Source organism: Anolis sagrei, chromosome 4, assembly GCF_037176765.1.
Source record: "Anolis sagrei isolate rAnoSag1 chromosome 4, rAnoSag1.mat, whole genome shotgun sequence".
Lineage (NCBI taxonomy): Eukaryota > Metazoa > Chordata > Lepidosauria > Squamata > Dactyloidae > Anolis > Anolis sagrei.
The window spans coordinates 31,220,010-31,239,347 of record NC_090024.1 but is presented as its reverse complement, the minus strand read 5'-3'; the positions used below and the strand labels follow the sequence as shown (position 1 = coordinate 31,239,347).

At 41.3% G+C, this 19,338-nt stretch overlaps 1 protein-coding gene across 1 annotated transcript in view; it reads right to left on the bottom strand.

The window, feature by feature from the left end:
• The window catches only part of RGS22 (regulator of G protein signaling 22), a 97,509-nt gene that overhangs the window by 20,825 nt on the left and 57,346 nt on the right, over positions 1–19,338 (bottom strand). The window contains exons 16-22 of the mRNA XM_067467014.1: positions 14,352–14,546; positions 13,205–13,297; positions 12,068–12,240; positions 11,154–11,316; positions 7,390–7,548; positions 4,256–4,324; positions 254–415 (exon numbers count right to left, since the gene is read on the bottom strand). Of these exons, the coding sequence (XP_067323115.1) occupies positions 254–415; positions 4,256–4,324; positions 7,390–7,548; positions 11,154–11,316; positions 12,068–12,240; positions 13,205–13,297; positions 14,352–14,546 (1,014 nt within the window). The remainder of the gene's footprint in view (positions 1–253; positions 416–4,255; positions 4,325–7,389; positions 7,549–11,153; positions 11,317–12,067; positions 12,241–13,204; positions 13,298–14,351; positions 14,547–19,338) is intronic.

The window sequence follows — 19,338 nt, the reverse complement described above, 5'->3', positions numbered from 1 at the left end:
AAGCCATAGTAGACTTTCTAGTATGTAATTTGCCAAGCTAGAAATTGTATTGTTTCTTCTGATATCAAACTCTAAAGCAGAGACCTCTTTACCTTGTCTGCCAAGTCAGGTAATCAATTTGGTATGGAAAGAGTTGAGGAATCAAAGCATCTTCCCTTTGTTTCCCATTCCTCAAATAATGCCTTTGCTTGAGACAGAATTATCGCAGCTTTAGGGAAATTGCATGTATGTCCATTTCTTGACAAAACTGTACCTTATATTTCTGCACCTCCTGCCAGAAGATTACGTCGTTTTCCAGTAAATCTCCTTTCAGTGACACAAAGCGTTGAAACTGAAAGGCCGTGATGGGATTCAACAGGGCTTTGCGGAAAGTAATTATTTCCCGAGATGAAGAAATCCACTTATTGTCCACATGCTGTCAAAAGGTTGGGGGAGATAGGAGGAGAGAAAGCACACTAATAAGTAAACTCCATTTGTAAAAATGCAGTAATACAAGCATTTGTTAGGATAAACTGTCTGATGCTTATCTTTGCATTGACCCTAATGTTCAGTAGTTTTATTACATGGACACAACAGAACTTGGCAACCATTTTCTCTCTCCCGCTCTTTTGTTTGATTTGGGCAGTGTTTCTTTGGAAAGGACAAAAGGGGAAAGGAAATGACTAACAATGATTTAGAACATATGACTCTCTACTGTAAGAATGGAAACAGCAATCGCTGTTGATCACTGCAAGAAATGATTTAGGGAGAGAGAGGTTACAGATAGAAGGATAAGATGATCCATTTGGGATCTTCTAGAAACAAACAACAGAGTGGAAGGAATAGGCAAACCACAGAGCTTCCAAGTAGAAAACTCCCTTTGACAATAATCTTGCTAGGAAAAAAATGCTTTGAAATGTATTACCACAATTGTGGACAGAGCAGAGTGTTTGTTCTTACTAAAACATTGTTTCACCAGCAGTAAATGCTGATCATAAAGTCATCAAAACATTCAGGAGAACTTTATGCTCAGAAAGAAGAAGCATGAAAAGCAGGTGTAAACATAATATAAGAGTTTGGAAGGAAACTGAAAGATAGACATAGAAGGCCTAAGATTGCAGAAAAGATCACCTAAAGGCCAAGAACCAGTGTTGTGCAGTGGCTTCAGCATTAGATTATCAAGATCAGTGGTGCATCTATATTGTAGAATTAATGCACTTTATCTGCCATGGCTCAATACAGTGGAATCAAGGGATTTGTAGTTTTACAAGGCCTTTATAGCCTTCCCTGTCAAAGAGTGCTGGCACCTAACCAAACTACAATTCCAATGATTCCATAGTATTGAATTATGCTAGTTAAAACAGTGTCAGACTGAATTAATTCTACAGTATAGATCAGACATGGCCAAACTTTGGCCCTCTAGGTGTTTTGGATTTCAACTCCCACAATTCCTTTTTTTTTTTTTAATTTATTGTTTTATAGTGTATCTAAGAAACAAAACAAATGAACAAATGAAGAAAAAGAAGAAAAAATATGCAAAAGGTTTACAAAAGGGTGTACATTCAGTGCTCGTTAAACATATGAAAAATCACACTTGGCTGTACAGTTAATTATACCTTAACATTTCTTAACCCTCTCCCCCCACACCCATGAACCCCACCCCATGACCTCCGAGCCCCCTCAAAAAAGAACAACACAACTAACCAGCAACTACCCATATATCTTCTTTCACTGAATCCTCTTCATGGCAAACTTCAAGTTTACCTTTGTCTTCTTTTCCAAATACCCAAGTGCCAGCCTCCATTTGTTTGCAAATTCCGACTGTGAAAAATTGTGGGAGTTGAAGTCCAAAACACCTGGAGAGCCAAAGTTTGCCCATGCCTGATATAGATGCACCCCAAGCCATAGAAACCCAGTGGGTGATCTTAGGCAAATCACACTTTCTCAACTTCAAAGGAAGACAAAGGCAACTTCCCACTCCCCACAAATTCCTCCAAGAAAACCCCATGATAGGTTTGTCCGAGAGTCATCAGAAATCAGAAACAACTTGAAAGCACACAACAACAACAGAGTAAAAACCCAATCCAGTGAATACCATGGATAATTCTTCACATATTGGATCTTAAAACAAGTTTGGAAGAAGTAGAGCTCTCAAAAACAAAGATCAAGCACTCAAAATTTGACTAGTTGCCCATCAACTTCAACTTTTGGAGGAACATGACTCAGATAGGAAGTTTCTACCATAATTTGGGATTAGGGGATAATCTGGTAATCTTTCAATCAGACATTAAACAGGTTAAATAGTTAATCGTATTCCAAGATCATCTCTTTTTTAAACTTTTTCAAGTGATCCTTTGGACTAAACTCTGAACTTTCACGACTCCCATCAACCTTACTTAATGAAACCTCTAGTAATGGAATTGTGGTCCAAATCGTCTTAAAAGTCAAAGAATATCACACACAAAGTATGTCTGCCAGTCACCCTCATTATCCTCAATCATTCCAGCTCAAGTAGTTGGAGACCTTAAGGGAGCTTAGGAGGTACAAGTAGGTAAAAGATCTTCTACTTCTAAGTTGGTTCTCAGAGTGTGCCAAAGCTGCCTTATACCAATCTATATTTTGATATGGACCTGCCTTTACCTGGATCCTCTTCAAATGCTTCTCTCTGTGTGCTAGTACGGCTGTACCAGGAGCTCCTACTTTATTTGCTTTGTATTAAATGTTTGCTTGCAGTCCAAGGTTTCAGGGATTCTGCAGAAAGGTGGCTTCCTTTGGTTGCAGTTGTAGGGCAAGTCACCTGTCCATCATTGTTAAGTTTTGGTTCCACCCCTCGTACAGGGCAATTGGGAATGGAAGGGAGCCATTTCTAGTTAGTCTCAGTAAGGAAAGCTAATTTAGAGGACGTGTACAAGCTTCTCCTGTACAAAAGCTTCAACCCTTAAGACTTTCCGGGGGAGAACAGTCTTAAGAGCATCCAAAGATTTCCAGGGAAACAGCCCTAAAGCTTCGAGGAATTTCGGAGGGTAAACAGTTTGGAAGACCAAAGAACTCCAGCTGGAGAATCTACTAGCCCTACTGGTAGGTCTACTCGGTGCTCGAGATGCAGTTCGACCCGGTAGCGGAGCCCATATCAGTAAGGCTTAGATTACAGTCAGCCTGGGAGAAGTTAAAAAAGGGATTTTCCTTTAAAGTAAAGAAACAGTTATTGAAGACAATTGCCTGTCCCTCGTGGACAAGATTAAGGAAGCCACCAGTTGCATAAAAGCCTGGAAGCATTTGTTTAACTTTATTGAAGACAAGAGAAGTTTCTGTTTTATAGTTCATTAATAAAGGACTTTGTTATACTTCACAAGCCATCTAAAGACCATTTGTGGTGGAAAATCCTTGAGAACTTCTCTTCGGGGGGGCCTGGCTTCCCACTGGGCAAAAGTTGCACGCCCTATTTTAAAAGCAATTCATTACAGGCCCAGCGCGTGACAGAACACTCTGCTTGCCCTATATCCTTGCAAGCCTTTCCCTGCATGCTTGTAACAGTACGTATATCCTAAAGGACATCCCAGTTTTGTCGGTGCCTTATCTTTGCAGGGATTCCCTTGTGTTCCTAGACTTCTTTGGTCCCGAACTAGCAGTTCATGCTTATATTTCAGCTGGCTCCCAGCACTGGCTAATTAGCAATATGGAACCCAGACAAAAAGAAAAATTCCCCATGTTTCCAATAAATGTAGACAACATGTGCTACAAAGAGTTTTCTGCTCTTTGAGAAAGAAAGAGAAGATGAAAAAAATGAAACCCACCCTTCCTGAGATATGTTACACTGCTTTAAGATGTTTAACAATTGATACGATCTTCACGTTAGAATGCAATTCTAAATGAAACAGATACTGTGAGTTATGATTAATCCTGCCCACTTTTCCTGCATACTTCAGATTCTTTTTTGGTGACTGCACTTAATCGCTCTCAATAATAAATTGTCTTCCAGATGCTGGAGTGAACAGCTTGCCCAAATGAGTCGAGCAAATGTAGAATGTACAGAAAATATACATTAAGATTACATACATTATTTCCTACATTGACAGTTATTGCAAACAATGAAAGTTGTGGCCTAATACATCTGGAGGGCATCAGGCTACGAAAGACTGGCTAATAGTGCTGGGCAGTTAATAATGATGACTACACTTGCTCAATGCTCAGCAAACTTTGTCTTTGCATTGAGAGAACTGTGGAGCATCAGCAGGCTTTAGAGACCTGCAAGTCAAAAGTAAGAGACAAAGCTTGCCTTCCAGGGTTCAAATTTCTTCTCAAATCTCTGTATCAAAATATCTTCTGCAGCATCATGAAAGCGTGGCTGAAGGCAAAAAAAAAGAAAAAAAACACACACACTGAAGAATACGTGCTATAGTTCAAAATTAATTTTCAAAATTAGAATTCATTGTACTATTTCCAAAGAAAGCAGTTTAGATGACAGAAGTTAAGGATGTTAACATCTGGGCTGTCAAGTTGCCTATATCAATCTCGCTAAAATATTATGGGAGTGTGAAAAAGACATCCCGCTTTCCTTCCTGAATTAGATGAATCTGCCCACTTTCACAAAGAAAAACTATTTGGCAGAATACAGCATTGCTCAAAAGCACAGCCGCTCATGTCTACACATGCACCTTTAAAAGTGATTATTTATTCTAAGAAATGTAATAATTCATATAACAGGTCTTAAAGAAATGGGGAGGGGCACAAAAATAAGGACCTTCTTGTTTATTTCCCTATATACCAGTGGTTCCCAACCTTTTTTTGACCAGGGACGACTTGAACAGGGATCACTCTCCAACAGTAGTACCAAAAGGGTTACAAATCAGTTTTTGGTCAACTTTAGATTCAGTTTGGGATGCTGATTCAGAAAATTGCATTGGATAGACCACATCAGCTCTAGTTTCTAATACAGAACACTAATCACCCTCTGTTCACCCACAGAAAACCTTATTTAATAATCTAGAGCTGATGTGGTAGTAGTAATCTTTTATGAGCAGTCAACCTCTTCCCTCATGACATCCCATATAAATATTTCTTTTTCATCTCTACCTCATCCTGAATTTTATCATTTTATCTCTCACATGTGGCCCACCCTTTGGGATTGATTCTGCATTGTATTATTTTGTATTGTTTTATTGTATTCTTATATTTTTATTTAGTTAATTGTGATGTTTGTTTTGTTGCTCTGGTTTTATTTTGTTGGCTTGGCCTCATGTAAGCTGCCCCAAGTCCCCTTTGGGGAAATGGTGATGGGGTATAAATAAATAAATATTATTATTATTATTATTATTATTATTATTATTATTATTATTATTATCCTCATTGCCTCAGCACTATAAGAGGGTTTTGCAAGACCAGTCACTCTTGTTGCCACATGTTTTCGAGGCAACAGTGTAGTAATGATGAAGTGCAGACCATATTTTCATTCTTGGGGACCACTAGTGGTCCACAAACCACAGGTTGGAAACCACTGCTATATACAAATTGCCATGAAAAAATCAATGAAGTCTCTCCAAGTTTACCAGTTTTTGTTCTGAATTATATAATCAGGTTCAACACTTCTTCCAACCCATTAGACCAGGCATGAGCAAAGCTGGACCCTCCAAGTGTTTTGGAGGTAGTGAGATCTCTGAGGATGCTTGCCACAGATGCAGGCGAAATGTCAGGAGAGACTGCCTCTAGAACATGGCCATATAGCCTGAAAAGCCCTACAACAACCCAGTGATTCCAGCCTACTGGCTGTTAGGAATTCTGGGAGTTGAAGTCCAAAACACCTGGAGGGCCCAAGTTTGCCCATGCCATCCGTAAAGGCATCACTCCTAGTTAGTCCTTGCATGAGAGACTGGTAATGAATACCACTTGCTATAGGTTATATTTCTGTATGGTCTGGTATAGGAGGGAATCTGTAGGGTGACACCATGAGTTAGTGCACTGGATGACACCAATCCTAGTGTGCCACTGAATGTAGCAAATATTAATACTATCAATCAGTCACAGGCATGGCTCATCACCAGCCAAAAACCGCCTACTGAGCTAGTGTGCAGAAGAAGGCAACAGAGCCATTTGCGATAGAATAGGCAGCCCCAGATGGAAAGCTGACAAGAGAGCAGGGCAAGAAACAGACATAGCGGAGTGCCATAAATCCATGCTCTTTTTCTTTGGGATTGTTTTCCTCTGTGCTACTCAACAGCTCCCAGCTTCCATATGTCAGGGAGGGATGCTGTATGGAGGGTGGAATTCTACAGCAAAAAGATCAAGCTCTCTGCACCACGACCCCTCCCCAATTACGCTCTGGAAAACATGCCAGATGCGGAGACAGGCTTCGACTGCCTCTGATGTCTTCAGTGGCCAACAGGAACACCAGCTGGATGAGGTCAATTAGAACAAAAACTGCACATGTGAAAAGCACGTAGTGTGTGGCTAAGCTTCAGTTACTTTCTTACTCCAAAATAAATGAATGTGGGCCTCATCTGGACTGGGACTACTGTGGAGAGGCAGGGCTGCTTTAAACCTCCCCTCCCTGAAGCCATTTTCCCCTTTTCACTATTGAAGGAGTTTTAAAAAGTGGCGAAAGTCCCTTGTTTTCAATGGACTTGCATTACTTTCGTTCCTGAACTAAGGGTAAGAACTGAATTTAGCTGGGTTTCAGCCTTCCTGACTGATAAATGATTGTCTGGACTAATGATGATTTGGGAATAAGAAAAAAACTGTAATTCACCTGCACTTTCTTGTATTTAACATAGTGTTTGGTATTTATTTATTTATTTATTTATTTATTTACAGTATTTATATGCTGCCCTTCTCACCCCACAGGGGACTCAGGGTGGATTACAATGCACATATACAGGCAAACATTCAATGCCATATAGACATACAATATATATAGACAGACACAGAGGCAATTTAACATTCCAGTTTTTCCGGATTCATGAGTCTATGCTAGATTCTGGCCACAGGGGCAGCTGCTGCTTCACCATCCACTTGTGACACCGAATCCTTTAATGGAGTACTTCTCATTCTTCTGCATGCTGCTGGAAGGTTTTATGACATCGCAAATTAGTTAAATTAGCCTCCCCACATAAAGTGGTACCTAAATTTCCTACTTGACAGATGCAACTGTCTTTCGGGCTGCATAGATAGACAGCAAGCTAGATTATTAATGGTCGAGAGCTTACTCCAACCTGGGCTGGCTTCGAACTCATGACCCCTTGGTCAGTAGTGATGTAATGCAGCTGGCTACTAACCAGCTGTGTCAGAGCCTGGTTTAGCACTAGATACTGGCCTACCTCACATATTCTGATGTTTATATCACCTTTAAGATTATTGATCATTCTTTTTGTTTATGTAAAACACATGGCACCATGAAAATGAAATTAGTAATATTACCTTTGGTTTTTTCGGTGGTCCTTGTTCTTCACTTCCAAAATATAGTGGCAGCCACTTTTTCTCAAGCCTCGTCTGGATGCTTTTTTGAACCTCTAGCAGGACCACAGGACGAACCAGTTCATGAAGTACTTGTCCCCATCCTCCACCTAATTTCATTATCTTTGTAGGAAAACGCAAATTCATCACTGGATGACCAAGACTTTGATCAACAACATCATAATGCTTGAAAAGTCTACAACTCCAAAACATTCCCAGCCAAGGTGGGCAATGTTGACTGAGAGATTCTTGGAGATGTAATCCATCCATTCTTACCCCAATGTCTAACTATAACAGGAGCAACTGGGTTAAAGCTTGTGTGCCAGCTGCGACTGTATCTCGAAAGCCTGACTTGGCCACAGTGGTCCATGCCTTAGTTACATCTAGACTGGATTATTGCAATGCACTCTACGTGGGGCTGCCTTTGAAGACGGCTCGGAAACTAAGAGATCAGCAGCCAGGCTACTAACTGGAGCTAGCTATAGGGAGAACATGGTGCCCCTACTAAGGCAGCTCCATTGGCTACCAATAAGCTTCCAGTCCCAATTCAAAGTGCAGGATATTACCTATAAAGCCCTAAATGGCTCGGGTCCTGCCTATCTTCATAACGGCATTCCCCCCATGGACCGGCACGGGCTCTAAGATCTGTCGGGGAGGCCCTTCTCTCAGTCCTGCCACCGTCACAAGCACAGTTGGTGGGGATGAGGGAGAGGACTTTTTCAGTGGTGGCCCCACGGCTTTGCAACACCCTCTCCAGGGAAATCAGACAGGCCCTCACACTTTCCTCCTTTCATAGGGACTTGAAGATGTGGCTATTCAAGTTTTCGAGAACACCTAGTCCCTAGTTGTTGTGTGCAACAGTCACACAGCCTTGCACTTTATTCAATGCCCTCTCTCTATTGTTACAGCTCTGCACTATCCCATTCCCTTGTCCTATTGTTTACAGCCTGGCCATGTTTACAGCAGCTTACCGCCATGGTTGATAAGTGCAGTTTTATTGAGTCTTAGTTGATGTTCTAAATGCGTATATGTTTTAGTTATTGTATTTTGTACTGTGTTTATTTTTTGTTTTGTTTTTAGGCACCTTGTGCCATGTGTAAGCCACTCCAAGTCCCTTCAGGGAGATAGTGGTGGGATACAAGAATAAAGCTGTTATTAGTAGTAACTGAAAAACAAAAGCATTGGAATGCATTCAGCTCATGTGAGGCACATCCAAATTTAATCCTGCTTAAGGATATCTATGGGACTTGACAACTGTGACAAACAAAACCCATACATTTCAATAGGCCTACTTTAGGTAGAGAAAAAAATTGGATTTAGCCCAAAGGCACTCTCTGAATCCATCTAAAACTAGGCCAACTATTTCCTATCAGTTTGTGTTACAAGCAAGTATCTTGAGTGGTGAGCCAATTCTTTGATGCGAGTTTGTCCACCGTTACTGATTTTGGTACAAGTTGCTCATAAGCTTTAGAAGCATCCTAGTCTTTTTAGGGTACAATTAAAGACCACTAATTTAAAGAAACCCATTTGTATGGCGGGACCCTTATGAAGCAATGGTTAGCAGTAATTAATTACAAGGAAAAATGTTATCTGTAATGTGTAATTCTTAATGTAGCAGAAAGAGCTGCAGTGGCACAATGGGTTAAACCTTTGTGCCAGCTGACCTGCTGACCTGAAGGTCAGCGGTTCGAATCCACGTTGGTTGAGCTCCCGTCTGTCAGCTCCAGCTTCCCATGCAAGGACATGAAAGAAGCCTCCCACAGAATGACAAAACATCCAGGCATGCCCTGGGCAACATCCTTGCAGAGAGCCAATTCTCTCACACCAGAAGCTACTTGCATTTTCTCAAGTCACTTCTGACATGAAAAAAGTGTAGCAGAAAGGCAATATTATTATTTTGGGGGCAGTGGGGGGGGGAATCCATAATGACTGACATTTTTATTTTGTACAGTTGTTGATTCAAAAACTTATGGGAGGGAGTTATTTGAGGTCATTGTTTTGGCTGTTTATGTATTCTTCTAATTTAAAAATTAACATAAATCCAATTTAGAACATGTTATCTGATACTTGAAAAATAACACATAACACATTATATTCCATTTAAAAACAAAACATTGCACACGACATCTAACAAATTCATTTTTTAAAATAATATTCTAACATCTGAGCTGATAGTTTTAATTAGGATCTCCAGGTAATGGAACCAGGTTTCTTTAGTTGCTTTTTAAAACTTTTATAATAATACAGTTATACCTAAACTCTTATTTTAAATTCTTTAAGCCTCGAGTCCCTTGATGGGAGAACGGTGGGAATAAATTAAACGAATAGAATAAATACATAGGAATGCTTATTGTGGGAAGGACAATCTGCCCAAGCCATATGGGTTATATCATTGACATGCTTTGTGGGAAGGCATAATGAAAAAGAAGCTTCCATGTGGATCTGGTTTTGGTTGCAAGATGTCGCCGTTAAATGAAACTGTAGTCCACATCTTACATCACGAAGACTTTAGCGACAGTAAATCTGCCCAAAGACTGATGCAGTCATTGATGTGCTAGATTCCAAATACAATTTCCCCAAAGTGGCAAAGAAGTCTTTAAAAAAAATGGAGATGAACTTTAAAATTAAGAGAACAACATTTCAATAGCAACAACACATTGTGTTTTGAAACATTCACCAATGCAAAAGACCAGCAAACTGAACATAATACACTTCCAACATTCCTTAAGAAAAAGTGGACCAAAATTAGGAGGTCTTAAGGCAGCATTTCTCAACCATCTGAGGGGATTGCGAGGGGGTGTCAGAGGGGTCACCAAATATCATCAGAAAACACAGTATTTTCTATTGGTCGTGGAGGTTCTGAGTGGGAAGTCTGGCCCACTTCTATTGTTGGTGGGGTTCAGAATGCTCTTTGATTGTAGGTGAACTATAAATCCCAGCAACTACAACTCCCAGATGTCAAGTCTATTTACCTCAAAACTTTACTAGTGTTCACATTTGGGCATATTGAGTATTCATGCCAAGTTTGGTCCAGATCCATCATTGTTTGAGTACACAGTGCTCTATGGATGTAGGTGAACTACAACTCCAAAACTCAAGGTGAATGTCCACCAAACCCTTCCAGTATTTTCTGTTGGTCGTGGGAGTTCTGTGTGCCAAGTTTGAATCAATTCCATTATTGTTGGAGTTCAGAATGCTCTTTGACTGTAGGTGAACTATACATCCCAGCCACTACAACTCCCAAATGACAAAATCAATCCCCTCTCAAGCCCCCCCCCCCCCCCCCCCCCCGTATTCACATTTGTGAGTATTGGATATTTCAGCCAAATTTGGTCCAGTGAATCAAAATTTATCCTGCATACCAGATATTTAATAGTAGCAAAATTACAGTTATGAAGCAGTAACAAAAATAATTTTATGTTTGGGAGTCACCATATCCTGAGGAACTGTATTAAGGGGTCACGGCATCAGGAAGGGTGAGAAACACTGCCTTAAAGACACAGAGGGGATCAAACATATTTTGGAGGAAGGTAATTTTGGAAGAAGTACAAATGGAAAAGCCCTATCCGCTCTATCCACAATCCACTTGCTGCTAATAATGGGGGGGGGGGGGGGACAGGATGGACGCCAACAGAGTTTTCCTAATGCAATTTGCATTTTCCAAATGCAATAAGAAAATGAATATACAGCAGGAGTATTTATTAAGATTTTAAAAAGCAAACAGTTACCTGTTCTTGTTCCTCTTTTGTTGCTGGACTGTCAGGTCCAAAGAAGTATTTCTTATTTAGATATTTATTTTTAATCTCCTTACATTTTTCTTCTCGCTGTGCTTTGTTTTTATGGAGCATCCTCCTGAACTGTTCAATGTCTATCCAACACATGAGGTCGACACTACAAATAAAGGAACAAAATATTTCTGTGGTATCTATTTTCTCTAGCACTTTAATAAATTGTGACCTTAATCCAAAAGATCCTCATGTGTTTCTTGGAGAAGGGGTGTGGTTCAAAAATAAAGCACATTTCTGTGTATTTTGCATGAGCTCAGGCACTCACAGCTACTCATGAATGCCATTGGCTGGCAACTCAAAAGCCCAAAAGACCAATTCTTGCTGGTGCAATAGGATTTTGTTTTGCTTTGGACATAATATCCTCATAGTTGTGACTGTCAAAGTGTTAGATTACATTCTTAGTTGTCTGGGGGTGATGTGAGCTGCAGTCCAATATTAATGGGTATTGGTGTGCCTGGGGGGGTGGGCATGGTGGCGCAGCAGGTTAAACCGCAAAGCTGCAGAACTTGCTGATTGGAAGGTCAGCGGTTCAAAACCACGGATGGGGTGAGCTCCCAGCTTTTGCCAACCTAGCAGTTCGAAAACATACAAATGTGAGTAGATCAATAAGTACTGCTTCTGCAGAAAGGTAACAGTGCTCCATGCAGTCATGCTGGCCACATGATCTTGGAGTTGTCTATGGACAACGCCAGCTCTTCAGCTTTGAAATGGAGATGAGCACCACCCCCCAGAGTCAGACACGACTAAATGTCAAGGGAAAACCTTTTAACCTTTGTGTGCCTGGTTAGGAGATGTGTATCCCCCAAGAAGATAGGTTTTCAAGGTAACGTCACACTCTGGCAAAGCAGAAATACCTGGCGGACTGCTGTTCAAGAAAGAGTCTGAACTGTTCCAGGGCCAGCCGGTTGCGCAACAATTCAAAAATGCTGTATGACTTATACTCTTCGGGGAGGATCAGACTTGGGCGTTCTGCAATTTTAGCAGAATCAGAGGGCTCTGGGACCTCGTCTTCTTTCACTGCCAAAATCTATAGTGAAAGAATTGTACAGTTAAGTCCAGATAACTTCGTAACCCAGCTAACTGCTATAGATTTCTCTGTCTTTCTTCTTTGGACACATAGCTCTTCCACAGAACTGGATTTCAGGACCAATGATTAAAGTTTCAGCTACTTGCATTAAGATTTGCAGTTGGACATGTTCTACCAAGGATAATGGTTGTAAAATCTCCTGTCATGATAATATGAATTATGTAAGAGCTAGAGATTGGGAAAGCAACTTCTTTGGATGGTAGGGATTTACTCCATGCTTGCCACTATGCTGCACCATTCACGTGAAGCCAGATAGCAGCAATTTGCTGTCATGGTGATGTGCGGCTTCATATAGCTGCTGTCATCACGGAATTGTGGTGCAGCTGCTGTATGAAGCTGCACTTCCGGGTAAGTAGCATAATTCTGCCCTGCTGCTGTGCCACTTCCTCTCGTTTTTTGGAGGTTTTTTACAGGCATTTCACAATAACCTCTGATGGCTTCATAATGAGAAGAGTGTGGACTAGCAAGTTGGGCAATGGGAGCCACTGCCAAAGGTGATGGTCCTCCTGCTGTGCCAGGTCACCATCTGTGTGCGATCACGTCCCTAGTCAAAGAAACCGCCTGCGGAGCTTGTGCCACCCAGAAAATTAAGATCCTAAAAATGGTAAGCATCAACCACTGATGAAAAACAGAGAAAGAGAGCTGATTAACATTGTGAATTGGTTCAGCAAGCCATTTCTCATTAAATGCATATGACACCCCTCAGGCTATACTGCAGTTTGTTTGTACGAAGTGGGCTTTCACGTGAAGAGCTCCTCTAGAAAACCACCAAGGCTCAGGCTTGGCATGTAAAATACTACTATTTCTCACAACTTTTGTTCCAGCCAGAGAATACAAAGTGTGAAGCTCGTGATGGTAGGCAAAAATAAAAGAATGTATTTTCACTAGTAGGTGCCTGTCTTACCTCACTCTTCTTGGAAATACTTTTTTCATGCAAAGCCTGCAGCTTTTTAAGGAACACTGAGTCCAGCTGTCGGGTTTCTTCCACCAGCTCCACCTAATAAAAATAATATCTTATGTCATCCACACAGTGCGCATTATAGAAAAGAAAGATGAAGAGGTAGGAGAGGCAGGCTGCCAGAGACAGTGGGTAGAAAAGAGCAACATTTGCCAACAGCAAGGCAGATGTTTCGAAGGCATGTCCATGGATGTTGCATCCCCTGAAGCAAATGATTCAAGGAAAAATTCAGTAAAGCAGCTAAAGCAGTGGTTCCCAATCTGCGGTCCGTGGACCACCAGTACTCCGCAAAAATGAAAATATGTTCCACGGCCTCACCATTACTACATCGTTGCCTCAAAACCATGTAGCAGTGACAGCGACTGGTCTCATGAAACCCTCTTATAGTACCGAGGGAATGGGGATGTCAGAAAGGGAGAGGTTGACTACCCACAAGAGATTACTACTATCACATCAACTCTAGGTTATTAAATAAGGTTTTCTGTGGGTGAGCAGATGGTGACGACTGGATGGCATATGATCTGTATCAGAAACTAGACCTGATGTGGTCTAGCCAATACAATTTTCTGAATCAGCACCCCAAATAACCAAATCGATTCTAAAGTTGACCAAAAACTGATTCGTAACCCTTTTGGAAACTGGTCCCTGTTCAAAGTGTTTCCTGTTCAAGTGGTTTCTGGTTAAGAGGTCTCTGTTCAAAGTGATTCCTGGTCAAATGGTCCCTGGTCAAAGTGGTCCCTGGTCAAAAAGGGTTGGGAGCCACTGAGCTAAAGAAAACATTTCTTCTGAGAGTTAGCCATGCTTCTCACTCGAGGGTTAAACAATGGGATTGACAGCAACAAAATACAGTGAAAGCAACCGACTTGGATGGCTTGAAAAGGGGATTAGACAAATGCATGGAAAATAAGCTATCAATGGCCACTCCTTGTGAGGGTAATGTTTCTGTTGCTCCGGTATTGAGAGCTTTGAATACTTGGACAATGCACCACAGTTTTGCCCTGCTGTGGGCTTCTCATAAGCAACTGGATAGTTGAAGTGAGAAGAGAATAATAAATCTTTGGTTTGATCCAGCACAGCTTCTCTTCTAAATTACCTTCCTATAGATTTCTCTGTCTTGTTCCACCATCTTCATCCACGGAACTAATAGAAGAGTAAGGATGTGTTCTTCTGCCGAGTCAAAAAGATCTTCAAATGGTGGCTCAATTTTTGAATAAATCTCCGTTTTGATAGCCTGCTTTAGCCCAATATCCATAGTGGCAGAAGGAGCAATATAATTAGCATAAAGGAACTGTTGTAAAAGAAAGAGAAACCAAAAATTGCTTACCATGCTTCTGTTCTAATTGACACAGTAAAAATATTTCCTTCTGAGAGAAAAAATATTGAAACCATATACTCAAGAATACTTTGTTAGGAGCCGCGGTAGCACAATAGGTTAAACCCTTGTGCCGTCTGAACTGCTGACCTGAAGGTTGGCGGTTCAAATCCGTGAGACGGAGTGAGCTCCTGTCTGTCAACTCCAGCTTCCCATGCAGGGATATGAGAGAAGCCTCCCACAGGATGGTAACACATCTGGGCATCCCCTGAGCCAATTCTCTCACACCAGAAGCAACCTGCAGTGTCTCAAGTTGCTCCTGACACACACACACACACACAACTAAGCAACTAAGCAAAGTCAGCTCTGGTTAATACTTGGATGGGGGATTGCTAACAAACACCAAATGCTGTAGGTTAAATTTAAGTGGAAGGAATGGGCAAAACCATCTCTTGAGTATTCCTTGCCTAAGAAAACTCTATGAAATATATGAGGTTGCCAGAAGTCAAAGGGTTGCTTGAAGGCATACACACACACACAGTGGTAATTTCTGGATGAAATAAAAATGTCTCACATAATCAGTTTTTCAAGTTGCTTCTGACACAGAAAAAAATACCTTGTTTCGTTCGGCATCAACATTAACATTGTTATAGTTTATTTATTAGTAATTATAAAATACAGCATGTGTCCCCTATAACGTTGTAGTTTCCTATAATAGATTCCACTGCTGTTTGCCTGGAACAAAATCATACTACTAGATGGGATTACTGGGTGTGCAATTTCTCCTGGAAAGAAGATATGCCCTCATATGAACTCCTTTAGCAACTCCTCATACCAGGACTCAAAATTGTTCCCTTTTTGGACTAGAACTCTGAAATCCAAAGCACAGTGCTATTTTTAAAGTACCATAATTACTTTTAAAGTAGTTTTTCCTCCACATACTATGTTTCCCAACAGGGTCAATAGCTTTCTGGTGGTAGTGGAAACAAGAGTTGGGGAAGTCTGTGATTGGTATATTCCAGAGAGAAGCAATGTAACCCTTAATTCTGGGAAACTGCCCAGAATTACAACATCCAAAATGCAGCTCTTTGCATCTTTGTCCATTTGTCCAAACTGCAACCTATCTACCCAACATTTTCGTAAACCATAGTGTTCTTATCTTTAACCAGAGTATTTCCTTTTCAGAAATCTCCTAGAGTCTAGACATTAAGAAAGATGTTTGTTAATCAATACTCATTCACTAGCAATTTTGGCAAGACCAGGACAGGAATTAGTTAGAGTTGTCTTAAACATCTAGAGCAGGCATGGACAACCTTGGGCTCTCCAAGTGTTTTGGACTACAACTCCCACTTAAGCGGCTGAGGGGGGAAAGGAAAGGGCCTGAAGCTGTTAGGAATGGTGGGAGTTGTAGTCCATAACACCTGGAGGACCCAAGATTGTCCATGCGTGATCCAGAGGGCACCAGCTTGAGAAAGTTTATTAAAGAGGAATACTTGTTTTGACAAAAGTAATGTAAATTCATTAGGCATGAAAAAATATATAGTAAACTAAACCTATGCAGGCCTCAAAGTCAACATGTTAGACAAAATATATCAAATTGCCTGAGTACAAAATAAATTGACATTATCAGAAGGAAGTAATTTAATTAGACCAAATAATACCAAATCTTGGAAGCTATATGGAAAAGTGATGCTGCTATGACATTATATTTTAATGTTTCACACGTAAAAGCTTATGTTACCCAAGACCAGAATGAACATTAAGCAATGCAACATCTATAAAGCCATTTATATGCCATTTTATTCAGGCTCAGCTGGGGAGCTTCAAGGCTAAATTGATTGGTCTCCTATGACTCATAAACCAACACTAAGAGCTCAGAAAAGAAAAGGGATGAAAGAAAGAAAAATGCTTTCCATGCTGAAAATGCTTTCTCACCAGTGTGTTGGAGACTCAAATATCGTATTTTTATATTACCATCTTCTCACATGCCTGCAGAACAATTCTATAGATATGAACGTGCAATGAACAAAACAGTGACTCCTACATTTGGTTATAGTGAAACCATCATGTTTTCTTCCACGGCTTCATATACAAGACTGCTTAAAACTTCAGCTTTAGCTCCTTCTAAAATTATCTTAGAGAATCAACATAGTGAAATGGTTTAAGTGTTGGATTACAACTTTGGAGAACAGATTTTGGATTCCTGCTTGGCCATGGATGGCTTTGGGCAAATCCTACTCAATCTCACAGGAAGGCAGAGACAAACTCTGAGAATATGTACTGTCGAAGGCTTTCATGGCTGGAATCACTAGGTTCTTGTGGGTTTTTTCGGGCTATAGAGCCATGTTCTAGAGGCATTTCTCCTGACGTTTCGCCTGCATCTATGGCAAGCATCCTCAGAGGTAGTGAGGTGAGAATACCTTTTGACAAAATACCTCTGAGAATACCTTTTGACAAAAAAAACCTGTGAGAAGATCACCTTCAGGTTCCCATAAATAAGAAACTACTTGAATGAACACAACAGCATCAACAAACAAGGAATCTTAACTGGAGTGAGAAATATCTGAGTGACACAAATGTAGGGAAGAGTTATAACACCAAAACAGATCTGGAGCCCAACCAGCATTGACTCTCCAGGGCTTTTGGAGGCCAAATTGGACACAATATATGCAAGGACAGTCCCAACTAATACTCTGCCATCCCACTTTTCCAACTGTTTTTAAAACATCCCAGTTTTTCTCTCTTCCTCCCACTTTCCCTTAATATCTATAGTTTTCTTCAGTTGTGCAAACAGAATTCAAAATATAAAGGTAGTTTACATCCGCATAGTTAAAGCAATGGTATTCCCCATAGCCACCTATGGATGTGAGAGCTGGACCATAGGGAAGGCTGAGCGAAGGAAGAGAGATGCTTTTGAACTGTAGTGTTGGAGGAAAGTTCTGAGGGTGCTTTGGATTGCGAGAAGATCCAACCAGTCCATACTTCAGGAAATAAAGCCCGACTGCTCATTGGAGGGAAGGATAGTAGAGGCAAATATAAAGTTCTTTGGCCACATCATGAGAAGAAAGGAAAGCTTAGAGAAGACAATTATGCTGGGGGAAATGGAAGGAAAAAGGAAGAGGGGCCGACCAAAGGCAAGATGGATGGATGGCATCCTTGAAATGACTGGATTCACCTTGAAGGAGCTGGGGGTGGTAATGGTTATATTTTTGTTAAATTATTATTGGGTTGCTGTGAGTTTTCTGGGCTGTATGTTCCACAAGCATTCTCTCCTAACGTTTCACCTCCATCTATGGCAGGCATCCTCAGAGGTTGACCCCTCAATCTCTGAGGATGCCTGCCATAGATGTGGGCAAAACGTCAGGAGGGAATGCTACTGGAACATGGCCATACAGCCCGGAAAACTCACAGCAGCCCAATGATTCAGGCTATGAAAGCCTTCGACAACACATTAAAGTATTATTGTATTAAGTGAAATCTTCAAAGAGGAAGCATTGGGTGCTCACCAATGCTTCCTCTTCATCCTGGAAAGAAGTGACGAGCGGAGTGCCGCAGGGTTCCGTCCTGGGCCCAGTCCTGTTCAACATCTTTATTAATGACTTAGATGAAAGGCTAGGAGGCAGGATCATCAAGTTTGCAGACGACACCAAATTGGGAGGGATAGCCAATACTCCAGAGGACAGGAGCAGAATTCAAAATGATCTTGACAGATTGGAGAGATGGGCCAAAACTAACAAAATGAAGTTCAACAGTGACAAATGCAAGATACTCCACTTTGGCAGGAAAAACGAAATGCAAAGATACAGAATGGGGGACGCCTGGCTCGAGAGCAGTACGTGTGAAAAAGATCTTGGAGTCCTCGTGGACAACAAGTTAAACATGAGCCAACAATGTGATGTGGCAGCAAAAAAGCCAATGGGATTTTGGCCTGCATCAATAGGAGCATAGTATCTAGATCTAGGGAAGTCATGCTACCCCTCTATTCTGCTTTGGTTAGACCACACCTGGAATATTGTGTCCAATTCTGGGCACCACAATTCAAGAGAGATATTGACAAGCTGGAATGTGTCCAGAGGAGGGTGACTAAAAAGATCAAGGGTCTGGAGAACAAGTCCTATGAGGAGCGGCTTAAGGAGCTGGGCATGTTTAGCCTGAAGAAGAGAAGGCTGAGAGGAGATATGATAGCCATGTATAAATATGTGAGAGGAAGCCACAGGGAGGAGGGAGCAAGCTTGTTTTCTGCTTCCTTGGAGTCTAGGACATGGAACAATGGCTTCAAACTACAAGAGAGGAGATTCCATCTGAACATGAGGAAGAACTTCCTGTGAGAGCCGTTCAGCAGTGGAACTTTCTGCCCCGGAGTGTGGTGGAGGCTCCTTCTTTGGAAGCTTTTAAACAGAGGCTGGATGACCATCTGTCAGGGGTAATTTGAATGCAATATTCCTGCTTCTTGGCAGGGGGTTGGACTGGATGGCCCATGAGGACTCTTCCAACTCTTTGATTCTATGATTCTATGATTCCTGACTGTGAGAGCCGTTCAGCAGTGGAACTCTCTGCCCCAGAGTGTGGTGGAGGCTCCTTCTTTGGAAGCTTTTAAACAGAGGCTGGATGGCCATCTGTCAGGGGTGATTTGAATGCAATATTCCTGCTTCTTGGCAGGGGGTTGGACTGGATGGCCCAGGAGGACTCTTCCAACTCTTTGATTCTATGATTCTATGATTTCCAGCTCAGAGTTTTCTTTTTCTCAGTACTGAAGTCTCTTTTTAAA